Here is a 13,087-nt window from a genome sequence, read left to right on the forward strand (position 1 = left end):
ACAAATAAAATACCTGATGCTCTAATAAATCAAATTTGTAGCTTTTATCTTGAATTATCCACTGAAATGGAAGTTAAGGCTTTAAAACTATCGGTTACTGTATTCTTTATTTCTATTTCTAAAATAGAAAGTGTTCTGCCCATTAACAAGACCAGTTCTATGCTTCTTGTTCTATAGAAAATAATCCAAGTCAAAAATATTTCCACTAAAACAGCAAACCTTACAAAGAAGTGGTGTTTCTACATAAGAAAGGGCTGGCCCAAAAAACTCCAGTGAAATAAGGCCAAGACAGCCATCACACTCCAAAGGCAGATATTTTCCAAAGGAAAAGCTTGTTAAATAATTTATTGATTTATACAAAGTCTTTCCGACTGTACGAGTCAGAAAGCAACTGAAAATCAAGTGAAGCAGTTCTCTCTCCCTTTACATTCTCTTAGAACAAAACAAAACAAAACAAACAAAAAATCAAAGGAAGCCAAGCCATCCAAACCCATTTTTTTTAAAAAGGGAAAGAAACCTTTTCGTTTTTTACACTAGAAATATACATGACAAAAATCTGTAATTTTCTATATACACAGCTGAGCTGGTATCCTCCACTCATATACAAAACAGTAACAACAGCTTGATTGTTAGGAGCAGGAAAGGGGGGAGGGGATGGAGGGGTGGAAATCACAATTTCAAAGGCAGCAACTACTCCATCCTCAGCCCACTGACATCCCAGCAGCATTTACGGACTCCCCCCACTCCCCCCCCCAAATGACTAGAATCCAATGGGATGAAAGTTCTATGCTAGCAGTTGACATTTAAAGCAGTTATTTTGCACAGGACATCCCAGGAATTAAAACAGGTTTTAGCTGAGTGCAGATAGGCCTAGAGACCAAGTTTATGCAGCCTGGGGCTCTCCTGAGAAAGAGGAGGATCAACCTCCAACCTATTTACTCAGCCCCGATGAAGCCCCCAATGCATAACCGCTGCAATCAAGTTTTGGCCCAAATCAATTATCTGTTCAACATCTGCAATCCTATATTCCTCTTGGACAGGAGACAAGTCGCCTTTAAGGCAGTGTTTCTCAACCTTGGAAGCTTGAAGATGGGTGGACTTCAACTCCCAGAATCCCCCAGCCAGCAGCGCTGCTGGCTGGGGGATTCTGGGAGTTGAAGTCCACCCATCTTCAAGCTTCCAAGGTTGAGAAACACTGCCTTAAAGGGAGGTGGGTTTGCTCCATAGTTAGGGGGTCTAGGATGACACTCTAGAGCAGGGGTGGGCAATTGTGGCTTTTACAACCTGTGGACTTCAACTCCCAGAATTCCTGAGAAGCTGTCAAGCTGTCCTGAGAAGCTGCCAAGCTGTCTCAGGAATTCTGGGAGTTGAAGTCCGCAGGTTATAAAAAGAGCCACAACTGCCCATCCCAGAGGTCCCCAACCCCCCCTTGGCATCGGGCCGCGGCATTGCCAGCAACCGGGCCACGCAAACGAGCGAAGCCCCATCCGCGGAATGCAGGCAGCACCCAAAACCACGGCCCCTCCGGTGCTTTCTCCACGGAGCCACCGGTCCCTGGTGCCCAAAAGGTTGTGGGAGGGGGGAGGCCGCTGCTCTAGGAGAGCCGGGTCTCAAAGAGCAAGTCCCGGATACAATACCCTCCGCCTAGCCAGCTACGCCTGAGCCGAGCCTCTGCCTTTACACAACGTTGCCAGGCCCTCGCGAAGCCCGCTTTAAAGGCCCCGCGGGCCGGCTGCAGAAGCAGTCGAAGCGCTGCTCTTTCCAATCGAACCGGTAGCTTCGGTTCTCGAAGTCAGAAGCGGGGGGGGGCGCGGGGGGGAAAAAGGAGGCGGGAAGGCCAAGAAACCCAGGCGTTGCCCCCCGAAGGCCGCAATAACTTTTTCCTTCCTGCGCAACGGACTGCGGTGAAGAGGAAAAGGGCGGCGGTTCCTTTGCCATAACTTATTCGGTAAAAATATATATATGTATGTATGTATATTTATACAGAAAGGACTTTCCCGACACGCGGGGCTGTACACGACGTGGCGGCGGCCAGTCGCGAGGCTGGCGTCGACTACCCTGCTTGGCCGGCGGAAAGGACGGAGGGACGGGTCAGGGCCGGGCCGGGCCTGGCCGCAGTCACGAGGGCTCCGAGGCGTTGCTGCAGGGGCTGAGGAGGGCCAGGGGGGCGGCGGCGGCGGCGGCCGCTTTGTGCTTCTTGAGAAGCCGCGTGATCTTCTCGTCGTCCGAATTGGGGTCCAGCGGCTTGTTGTACTCGTCGTCGTCCTCGTTCTCCGAGCTCTCCTTCAGCTTCTCCGTCTCCGAGTCGTGCTTCTTCTTGGCCGAGGCCATTTCGGCGGCGTGCCGCTTCCGCCATTTGGTCCGACGGTTCTGGAACCAGACCTGGGCCGGCCGGAGAGAGAGAGAGAGACGGTCAAAGTCAGACGACTGTTGCCTCCCGAGGGCGGGGACCATCCGGAGAGCTGCTTCACCCCCTTCCTAGGCTTCATCCAAACAAACCCAATCGAGGCCCTCGCTTCCTCCGCCTTGCTGAGGAGCCGTCGGAGCCTCCCCCGCCTGCCCTTCCCTCTTTATCGCGCACCAAGCCGGGCGGCACTTAAGCGACCCAGATTGCCACCACGGGGTGCCAGTGGGCAACCCCTCCCTCCCTCCGACCTCTGAAATGGCAAAGGAAGCCGGGGCAGCTGAGAGGAGGAACCGCGCTAGAGGGAAGGTTGCAGCCCCGAGCCCCCTCCATCCTTCGGGAAGATTTTTAAGCCTCGAAGTCGGTTTGCAGCTAAACTGGCCTTTGCTTGACGTGCTGGCGAGTGAAAGGTGGGGAGGGAGTGGGGAAGGGAGTCCCTAAAGAAAGGAGCGATGCTTAAAGAGGGGTCGGATCTTCGCTAGGCATCACAGGTCGGTCGTCGCCTGCTGGTGGTTGCAACGGGATCCTGCGAATTGGGAATAATCCGCAGAATACGGTAGTTGGAGGAAACGCCTCCAAGTGTGATGTTCGGGTTTCCCCAGATTTCACTGCCCTCAATAGTAAAATACAGATATTTTGGTGGAAAGACTGGCCAGTGGAATAGCTAAATAGCTACAAATGAACTAGCTCCTAAAAATGTAAATGAAATTATTTTAAATTTTAGTGAGGGAGGGACGGGGGATAAAGAAGAACTCAAGGCATGACTTTTACTAAACGATTATTAAAAAGTTTTTTTTTTTTGGAAGTGTGTAAACCTTTTTTAAAGTTAAAAAAAAAAGCTCTTCATCCAGCCAAGAATCAGGGAGAAAGAGAGGGAAGACAAGGGAGTTCATCCTCAAAGTAGAATTGCACAAGCTCCATTCCCTCTAGATTTTTTTTTTTTGTTGCCATTTTATGAATTGTGGTTTTGTTTGTTTTAAAGAATGCATGCTGTTTTAAAAACTCTAATTTGAGCTAGTACTGCCTTAGTTTGGAATTTGGAATTTCAGTCTGTAAGATGCCAGTTCCCCAAAACTGTAAATAGGGTGCAACTAGAGTACCAGAGTCTGAGTGGGATTTACATATAAGAGCAACAGGGCTTGTTTTGAATAAATAAATTTGAACCGTACATTTTATTCCTAAATAGGTTTCAAATACTACGATGAACATAAGGCAGAGAATGCCACTTCATAATATCCTGACTGCTAATGCTAAAGATAATATGCTATTTAAATTCCCAACCATTATGACCAGCTGCACCCCAGAGCCACAAAAATAGACATTTCGATGCAAATATACAAACACCAGGAGGTATTGTCCTGGAGATTTATTTACAAAAGGTTCCCTATATCCCACTTTGAGTGGGATATAGGGAACATTAAACATTCTGCTAAAATAGTGCAGCAGTCTGGATTTGAAGATCAAAACAATTCAGGGAATATGTGGGTACCTACAAAAACCTTGTCAATATCACTTTTGTGCAGCTACATCTTTTTTTCTGAGTTCCTGCACAATTCCAAGAAAATGTAGTTTAGGGTCCTGTGATTAGGTGGAAGCTCATCATGTATATTTTTAAAAAAATCACATTTTGCCCTTGGAGTCTGGAACTTGGTATAATTATTCTTCAACTGACTACCTTGCAATGCTTCTGCAGAAGACACCTGCAGAACAATTTGCCTATGTGCAGGTGCACAGGCCTCTAAACCATGTCACGCCATTCACTCATCCCACCACCGATTCCAAAGTTAGTAATTTGTAGGAAGGAAATTTCTAAGAACCCTGCTTTCAAATAGGAAGGCTTTCAATTATCCTGTAAGCAGATTTACTCCGAGGGAGAGTCCCCTTTGATTTAAGGAGCACTCCCAGCAAGCCTCTTTGAAATACAGATGAACCACTTTCACCAGAAACAAAAACCAGCTGAACTCAATAGAGCTTACTTTCCAAGAAGCCCCTTTGGAATTAATTGCTAACTTTGCAGTGGGGCGTGGGGTCTGAAATTCTTCAGATATCTTGGTATTAATTACTGGATTGGCACTATTACTATCTAAATATATTCCAATTGAAAACTTTAAACTTATTTTTTCTTTCTTTTTTATAAATTAATCAAATAAGAGAAAACGTGCTCAGAACATGGATTAAATCTCAGTACAGTGAGGTCCATCACTGTATGTGCATCAGGCTGTTAGCCACACATTAAGCAAGTCCCTTGGCCTCTTTAATGGCATAAGACATGTTAGCTCGTATTAATATCTCTTTTTGGCCTTCTGTAACACTAGAAAATAAGGCAACCTTTAAGACTATTATTTCTTTTGTTTTCAGGACAATTAATTCTAAGAATGACCATAGTACAGAGTTGTGAGAGAAATTGCAGCTTTCTAGAAAGACTAAAACACATAGGCACTAACTTTGCCTAAAAAGAGGCTTTCTATATTCAGGAAGAGATAATCTTTGAATTTGTAAAGAAAGCATCTGGTTCCAATCCATATTTTAGGTTTGGCATAGAAGTATTTTATTTTCAGTTCAACAGGTTGTTATTGCAAAATCCCTCATTAAGTAAAATGCTTCTGAATTCCTTGCTGGTTCCTGAGAAAATGGTGAAATTGCCTTTCTGAACCCACTAAAGAAAAGCTCTTTGAGAGGATTTGTAATGCAGAGGTCGTCTCAAACTTGGCTACAGGGAAACTTTCAATTAATTAGTTTAGCTTTTATTTCCAAAAAGGATTTCTCATTTTTAAATAATTTGCATCTTGCCAGGAATGTAAGGTCTGTTTTTTTCCAGACCTTAAACATTTCAGTTTATCTCATAGCTAGAACTTAAAATGAATGAAAAGGTGAAACAAGCACAGATGGGGGAGCAGCAGAGTAAGTTTGGAGTTGGGGAGAAAGGTTGAAAAGTCAATCTTTGCATTTAACCTCTTAAATGCAACCTCTTATATGTTTAACCTATAAGAACCATAACACTTCTTATTTAATTGTAGCAATGGACAATTGTTTTATTTTAGTAAATTTTGCTATGAAGAATGTGATCTGTGATAAAAATCAAAGTTTCCCAAAGTTCAAGATTTGCTTTTTTTTGGTTTTGTTTTGTTTTTGACATTCAGGAATGAACTGTGTGCATTAATATGAGCTGTCTGATAGGAAACCTAAGGTTTTGACAGTAAACCCAATTTTGTTCTAAGAAACCTCGCATTTCTTAGAAACCCAGCTTGTCTTCATTTGCATTCATTTAAGTGCAGCGGCAAGATAAAGGGTCTACTAAGAAAACTGGCACAACCTGGATTAAATCCAGGCAATCTGTGAATCACTTTGGGAATACTTTCTCTGGAACTGAACAAGTTGGGAGAGCGACCCTTCTAGTTCACCGGGGTTGATACCGGCGGCCCCGGAGATGTTAGGATTTTGCAACGTGTAAGTGCTATTTAGCCCTCCCGCCTCGATCTGAATCTACGTTGGAGTTGGAGTTGCTACGCCGGAAAGCCGAGCTCGGCGCCACCCTGGCCGAGCGCGCCCTACCTTGACTTGGCTTTCCGTCATCCCCAGCGAGTAGGCGAGGCGGGCTCTCTCCGGACCGGCCAAGTATTTCGTCTGCTCGAACGTCTTCTCCAGCGCAAAAATCTGCTGGCCCGAGAAGGTCGGCCGCGAGTGCTTCTTCTTGCCGTCCTTGTCCAAAACCATCCCAGCCTGGGCTGAAAACGAGGGAGAGGAAGAGCCCCCATCAGCGCCTCGAGAAGCTCCGAAAGGGGAACGTCTAAGCGGGGAAACCGCGACGCTTCCTAGGCGCTCGACCGGAATCCTGAACCGGCAATTCCACTCCCACAGGCCGGGAAAGCCAAGGAAACGGACCCGGCGTCTCCAAGGGCGGACGAAGGCCGAGCGGCTTGGGCGCGCGAATCGAAAGCAGCCTTTGCCCGCCCGCCCCGCGCAGCCTCGGGAAAGGCCGCCTCGCCCGGGCGCCCTCCTCCTCCCCGCCGCCACCCGCTTCGCTTTCCCCGCCTGGCTCAACGGACGGCGGAGGCGACAGCAAGAGAAGCCCAAAGCCTGCGGGCCTCCGAACGGGACGGGACGGGACTCTTCGGCGGAGTCCGCTTCCCGGCAAGCTCGCCGACTTCGCGTCCAAGAGCGGCGTTTTGTTCCAATGTCCCAGAAACGGCTGCAGCAAGAGCCGAGGGGATCCGGGCATGGGCAGAGCGCCGAGGGGGAGCCCACCCGGGGCCAACGATGAGCGGAGAGCTGGCATTTGTAAAGCGAGTCTCTACCCTGGATCAAGGGGCGGTAAAAAAATCGAAAGGGACCCAAACGATCCCCTCGGATCTCTTACCTGCCGTCTCCGCTCCTTTGCGGCCTCCCCTCCCCCCGCGTTTCCTCCCCGCCCCCCCCTCCCCCAAACCCGCCTTACCGGGACAGGCGAGCCGGGGATCCCTCCAGGGCGATCCCTGCATAACTCCGGGCCAGAAAATCGGGGGCCGGCCGGGCAGCTCGGCCAAGGGCTTGGGGTATCTGGAGACGGCGGCCGGGTTGAAATACATCCCCGCGGCGGCCAGTCCGTTCAGGCGGGGCAGGCCGGAGAGCAGGTTGCCTGCGGCGGCGGCGGCAGCGGCGGCGGCAGCGCCGGCCACGGGTCTGCCCAGGATGTCGCTGATGCCGTGCGGCGTGCCCAGCGGGATCTGCGCATTGAGGCCGCCCAGGGCGGGCGCTTTGAAGCCGGCCGGGCTCTGCAAGGCGTAGGGGAAGAGGGAGGTCTTCATCTCGGCCATGTTGTGCAGCGCGGCCAGCGGCGTACTGCTGAGCACGAAGGCGCCCTGGCGGTTAGCCTCCATCTGCCCCACGGCTAACATCGGGGAGCATCAAGGGGGGGCGGCGGCGGGGGAGGGGAGGAGGAGAAGAGCGGGGGGGGAGGGGAAGGAGGGAGAGGAGGGGAGAAAAGGGAGCCGCCGCCGCCGCCGCCGCTTCCCGTCCTCCAACTCGGAGAAAGCGAAGTCGGGACCCTCCTCGGCCTCCCCGGCGGCGCGCAGAAAGTAGCAGCCGAGCGAACCGAGGCGGCTCGCCAAGTTTGGCCCCGCGTGGACGGCGCCGAGCAGAGGCCGCGATCGTCCCGAGTCCCGCTTGTTGGCCGAGGAGGGCCAGCCCAGCCTTGATCGCCCGGGGTGAGACGTCCGCAGGCCAAGGGTGGAGGGAGACCAGGGCGTGGCGGTCGCCCGGGAAAGAAGGCGCGGGAGGAACCCCACCGGCCCGCTCCAGTTTTCTGGCGGCTTTTCTGCTTTTTGGGAAGGAAAAAAAAAAAAAAAAGCCCCGATTGGAAATCCTGCAGAGCCTTTTTCCTCCACGCGATCCCCTTTGCCTTCCCGGCCTCCGCGGAGCTTCCCCGCCTGCGAAAACGCCTCGGCGAAGGACTCTCCGCTCGGGACAAGATGCGCTGATAACCTCGCAGCCACCTGCCAGCCGCGCTCCTCCGATTGGCCGAGATCTCTTCCGAGGCCGCTGCTCTCAGCCAATGGCTCGGCAGCCTACGCTCCCGCTTTTGCACCCGCCGCCCAGCCGGCCTGTCTTTCGGTGGGGGGGGGGGAACGGAGGCGGGGCAAAGGGAGGCGAGGGGGCGGGGTCGGAGCGAGGCTGCCTGAAGCTTCCGTGATAAAAGTCGGTCGAGGTACTTTTTTAAATGGCTGTAAATTTACCAGCTGATTTATCTTTCCAACGATTAAATAAATCCCGCGGAATGGGAGTTTAGTTAGGCGTAAGCTGCTTTTTTTCTTCTTCTTCTCCCCACCCCCCCCTTTATCCCTTCTGGGTTTAAGCAATAAATTTTGAGAAAAATTAATAAGAACGGCGTTTGATGTCACTGAAGTCCTCCAGACCTTTCGCACCATTATTCAAAGCCACTTTTACAAATGAAAGTTCTTTTTTTTTTCTTTTCTTTTTTTTCCCAACCCGGCTCATTCCGCTTTTCTGAAGACCGCTAAACACACCAACGCGGCTTTTCCCACGGCAGCAGAAACCGAGCGACATAAAACGGAATCTGTGAATTTGCCGTTTCCTTATATATTTTTCCTTGATTTCCACCCACCTCCCCTCCTTTCCAGACGTGGAGAAAGACAAATTTGTCCTTTGCTTGATCTGGAAGGATTTTTGAGTCTCTCTCTCTCTCTCTCTCTCTCTCTCTCTCTCTCTCTCTCTCTCTCTCTCTCTCTCTTTCTCTCGCTTCCGAGGGTGCTTAATCTTATCCAGCAAAATACCTTTTATAGCAGATTTCGTGTCCCTATTGATTACATTAGAACTGCCGCCTCCCGCGCTCCATTTTTCAGCCTGACTTTCCAAATACAAGGCGGGAGGGGGAGATCTTTTCTGAAGCTCCTCTTGGTCGATTCTTTCAGTCGAGAGTATATTTTGCATCTTAGGTATGTGTCTCTCCTTGCCCGTTGCTTTTTTATTTGAAAAATAAGGTCCCACATTGCATAAATTGAGCGAATTTTCCGATTCGGCTTTAAGAACATCTCCAATTCCTGCACTCCACGACGCTTGATCTGTGGGGAAACCTGCGATATTTTTGAGTTTTTAAAGAAATTGTCTTTTGTTCTTCGTAGGCAAGGGATAGCTTCTTAGGCCACTTTTGAAACTAACTACGGGTAATATTTCCTCTTTTACTCAGAAATAATTCTTGCTGGGTTCTTGGAGGTTTTCTGCCAGAATTTTGTAACCATCTGCATTCAGCGCTCCTACTTAAAGAGGCTGGATCCTGAATCGGCCTAATAATACTTAAACCACCGTCCAGGATGGCATGACCAGCAGTGACGCTTATTTAAAATGAACTGATTGGAATCCGAATCATATCAAGGCCCAAGAGGCCTTCTTCCCAAAAGCTCTGGGAAACAGATTTTGACTTCTAGGAGTTGAAGACAAAAACAACTGAATTACGGTGGGAGCCCTGCACGGGGACCCCCCAAAGCCTTGCTTTTTAAGTGGAAATTTTCCGTGTCAACCCAGCAGCTTCTCTTGACCCTACCTGGATATTTAATAGTTGTGAACGCTGGGAAAGGACTTGAGAAGGGAAGGCCAAGACGAAGGAAAAGTTTAAAAAGAAAAGAAAAGCTGCACCAATAAAGAAGAAAGATTGTGGAAAGGCAACTGCGACGTAAGATCAGACCTATATCTTGGGTCGGTCACCGGGACCAGAGGTTCAGTCTTCCGAGCTTTCGGATTCGTGCAGGAGCCCATCCTTAGATAACTTCTCTAAAAGACCTATTTGGACTTGCTGGTAGTCTTCAGTGCAGAGGAAAAGGCGCCCCAGACCATAGCTGTGTATCCAATTACTGTGGGCGAGTGGGAATATTAAACCTGTTGCCTTTCACGGGTCGGTTTCGGAAGCAATATTATACCCGTGAGCGGCACATCTAATTTCTACCAAATAGTGAATATGCGTAAGGATTTTTTGCCCCCCTGTATGGAAAAAAGCATTTTCAAGATACGTGTCTCACATAATAGAGAACTATTTTTTGCTGTATCTTCCGCAGAGTTATTGGCTCTAAGTGCCATTAAACTTGCTGGCTTCTACCTCTTCTTCTCCTAATAATACTTTCTTTAGGTCAGACCAATAGGTGACTATAGCACTTGGACCGATATTTCAGTTGCTTTTTTTTTTCTCTCCGTTTCTCCCACGGCATCCTAACTATTCCAACTCAGAAAGTTGCATTTGTATCCTTCCTATTGTCTCCAAAATCTTCACACACGCATCCTCCCAAACGCAGCTGCCTGCATTGAGTGAGTGCTCGCAAGAAGCAACATTACTAGGAAGCCAGTGTCCTTATGGCATTAGGTTATACATTTTCTTGGAGTTTAAATCCGGGGGGAGGGGGGATGAGGGGAGAGGAGGGGAGAGAAAGAGAAAGAACAAGCCCTCTGGAAAAAGAAAGGAAGAAGAGAGATAGAAAGAGAGAGAGAGAGAGAGAGAGAAAGAAAGAAAGAAAGAAAGAAAGAAAGAAAGAAAGAAAGAAAGAAAGAAAGAAAGAAAGAAAGAAAGAAAGGGACTTCTGTTCTAGATATTGCCCGTTTCTCCATTAGTTTAACCCTCTTCCAAGCACATTCACGCTTCCAATGAAATGCTATTGACAGGTGCCTTACGATAAACTTCAGCGGAGCTGATTTTCTGCCAGTTACTGAATTCTTCGTTTAGCTGGAATCTTGTAGCGGAATTTAGGGTGGCGGATTTTATGAGCTCTGGCCCGAGCCAAAGTCAGAGGAAGTACCGCGATTGCAGCTACTTGGCGCTCCGATCTGGGGTCGACCGAGGTGATCAGTTTGGGGAAATGTCCAAAGAGGACACCGATCAATTCCGTGGGATTTCGAACCAACAAAATCAACGGGACTCTGTCAGGAAAAGTAATGCCTTTCCAATGGCCGATTCAGAGTTACAATGTAATGCTATTGACGCGCGTGGAACAGAGGTTAGATCGTTCAGACAAACAACTTCGGGTTTTTAAGCCAAAGCTTGCTTGGAAATGAGTTCTTCTCTTTTTAAAAAGGGTCCTAGTTTCCTTCTCCTTCCCCCCCTTTTTCCCCCCTTTTCCTAATCTTTCCCGAGTTCTTCCTTTAACAGAACCAGGTAACAGCAGCGAAAAACGCCTCTGTTATTCATAATAAGAGAAAAGAGTAAGAAAAATAAAAATACACACATATATGAAATTCTAAAATGCATGCAACAGGTCAACCCCAACAGGCACAAAGCAGACATAAGCAGAAGAGATTTCTAGATTTCTTTATCAGGCAAATCGTGGCAAACCCAGCAAAAGAGGACAGAGGCTCACTTATCAGGAACCTTGTACTTCGGGATAGCTTAAATCGTTAGAAAAGAAAGTAATTTTTTCTGGGGTGGGGGGGAGAATTCCTCAAACGAGACTTTCACTTGGAGTACGGGGTTTCATGCGACCCCCTCCCCCAACCTTCAGCCCTTCGTACATGTTAGACTGCAATTCCCATCATCCCCAAACAGGACCAAGGAATGGCTGGGAAGGTCGTCGGTGGTGGCCCAGTTTCTCTCTGGAAGGGCTAAAATTCGTCGATCCCACCCGTAGGCGCCTTGTTTGTTAGGGCGTGCTCTACAGAAAATGCTCCGTATCTTCTGGCAGTCTGGGGGGAATTCATTTGCCCCGTTTGTCTCCGGAGCTCCAACTCCGAGAGCAAAGAGTTGGGAGGGACTCCTAGTTCTCAGTCGTTTTTTTTTAAGGTGAACCCAGACGCGAAGAGCCGCTCCTCGTTTTCAGACGGCCACCCATTTTCTGCTTTTAGCTGCGGCAGATCCAGAGGGTCTCCCGCCGCTTCCGAAGGCTGCGTCATGTCTCCAGCCACACCCACCCACCTACCGCGACCCCCCTCCCGATTGCTCCGAAGAGAGACCGAAGGGAGAGGGAGGCTGACACGTCCCCCGAAAAGAGACGGAGGAGGAAGGAGGAGGAAGAATTGCTGGAGAATCCAACGCCTTAGACTGGTCAGGACCGGGAGAATCAACCAAGCAAGGATACAAATTTGGGGGATCCCTACATGCCTTTCAACCTTTTTGTATTTTTGTATTTTACCTGTTTTATTCTGTGCCTGTTCACCGCCCTGAGTCCTTCGGGAGTAGGGCGGTATACAAATTAAATAAAATGGGGAAAAAAAATGAAATGAAATAAATAAAATGACTGGAGGTTGGAGTGGAGGTAAAATTGTATCCCTACTATTATGTAGCATGAAGCCTTTTAGCCACTTTGGGGAGTCTTTACCTTCCCAGAAGGACAGCCAAGACATGAGTTTGAAGAAGGAAGGAAGACACCACTTATCCCCTTCTTGGGATACCTAACCATATCACTCAGCAAGCAGAGCTGAGAATGGTGGAGGATGAAGTTCAACCCATGTGGAGAGTGCTTACTGGAAAAGGTGAAGGTGTCCTCATTTGTGACCCAGGAAAAGATGAAGTCTCCTCCTGCCTTTCTCCAAGGAGTGATGGAGAGCAAGGTCAGGAGGGGAACAGGGCTACTTTATTGTGAGAGTTGGAGGATGAGAGAACAGCAGGCCATAGGACGGTTTCCCAAGTGTGGGTTGGCTCGAAAGCTGTCTAAGCCACAGCCATGGTCAGGTAGGAAGTCATTCTGGAATTTAAAGCTCAAAAGTGTCCCAAAAAAGTCTGCAGAACTTTTCGGGCATTTCAAATACTGAGTTTTATTATATGTTTATACAGCCTCCAGGGGGAAAAAATTCTTCCTTCTCTAAGCATCTCTCTAATGTTTCTTAGAAAAGGTTGGTCCTGCTTTGTTAGAGTAACATTGGGGTTTAAGTGTTTGCAGTGGTACAGCTAAGTAAATTGAATGGAAATCTTTGTTCCAATGGCCTTGTATATTAGTTGCGAAGCATCTAACACAATCAGCATATCCTTCTCCCTCGTAAATTCCACAATTCTATGTTCTTAAGGATATTACTTACCGGGTAATTCAATTTCTCTAAAAGTCAAGAAATAAGAAAAAAACAGCACAATGAAAAAGACTTCCACATCAATAGTTTTTTAAAAAGTGTATTTGATTTTTTAAAAAATCACTTAAATTATACTAACACTATTAATACAGGACTAACACATAGTTTATGTGAAAATAAGTGTCATTTTCTTTTAGGAAATGATACATA

The 13,087-nt window shown here is 48.2% G+C and overlaps 1 protein-coding gene across 1 annotated transcript; it reads right to left on the bottom strand.

Annotated features, from left to right (window-relative positions):
• Positions 1-313: 313 nt before the first annotated feature.
• NKX6-2 (NK6 homeobox 2) lies at positions 314-7,334 on the bottom strand. The gene is made up of 3 exons (XM_034436531.3): positions 6,840-7,334; positions 5,957-6,129; positions 314-2,382 (listed from the first exon to the last, which is right to left on the bottom strand). The coding sequence occupies exons 1-3, from the start codon at positions 7,276-7,278 to the stop codon at positions 2,119-2,121; spliced, it is 876 nt and encodes a 291-aa protein (XP_034292422.1). The 5' UTR covers positions 7,279-7,334; the 3' UTR covers positions 314-2,118.
• Between the last annotated feature and the right edge of the window lie 5,753 nt (positions 7,335-13,087).

Source organism: Pantherophis guttatus, chromosome 6, assembly GCF_059756535.1.
Source record: "Pantherophis guttatus breed Tessera chromosome 6, ASM5975653v1, whole genome shotgun sequence".
NCBI lineage: Eukaryota > Metazoa > Chordata > Lepidosauria > Squamata > Colubridae > Pantherophis > Pantherophis guttatus.

Coding starts and splice junctions, on each gene's coding strand:
- NKX6-2 (XM_034436531.3), bottom strand. CDS start 7,278: ATGTTAGCCGTGGGGCAGATGGAGGCTAACCGCCAGGGCGCCTTCGTG. Junction 6,130..6,839: donor TCCCCGGCTCGCCTGTCCCG/GTAAGGCGGGTT, acceptor CCTCGTTTTCAG/CCCAGGCTGGGATGGTTTTG. Junction 2,383..5,956: donor TGACGGAAAGCCAAGTCAAG/GTAGGGCGCGCT, acceptor CGGCCGGCCCAG/GTCTGGTTCCAGAACCGTCG.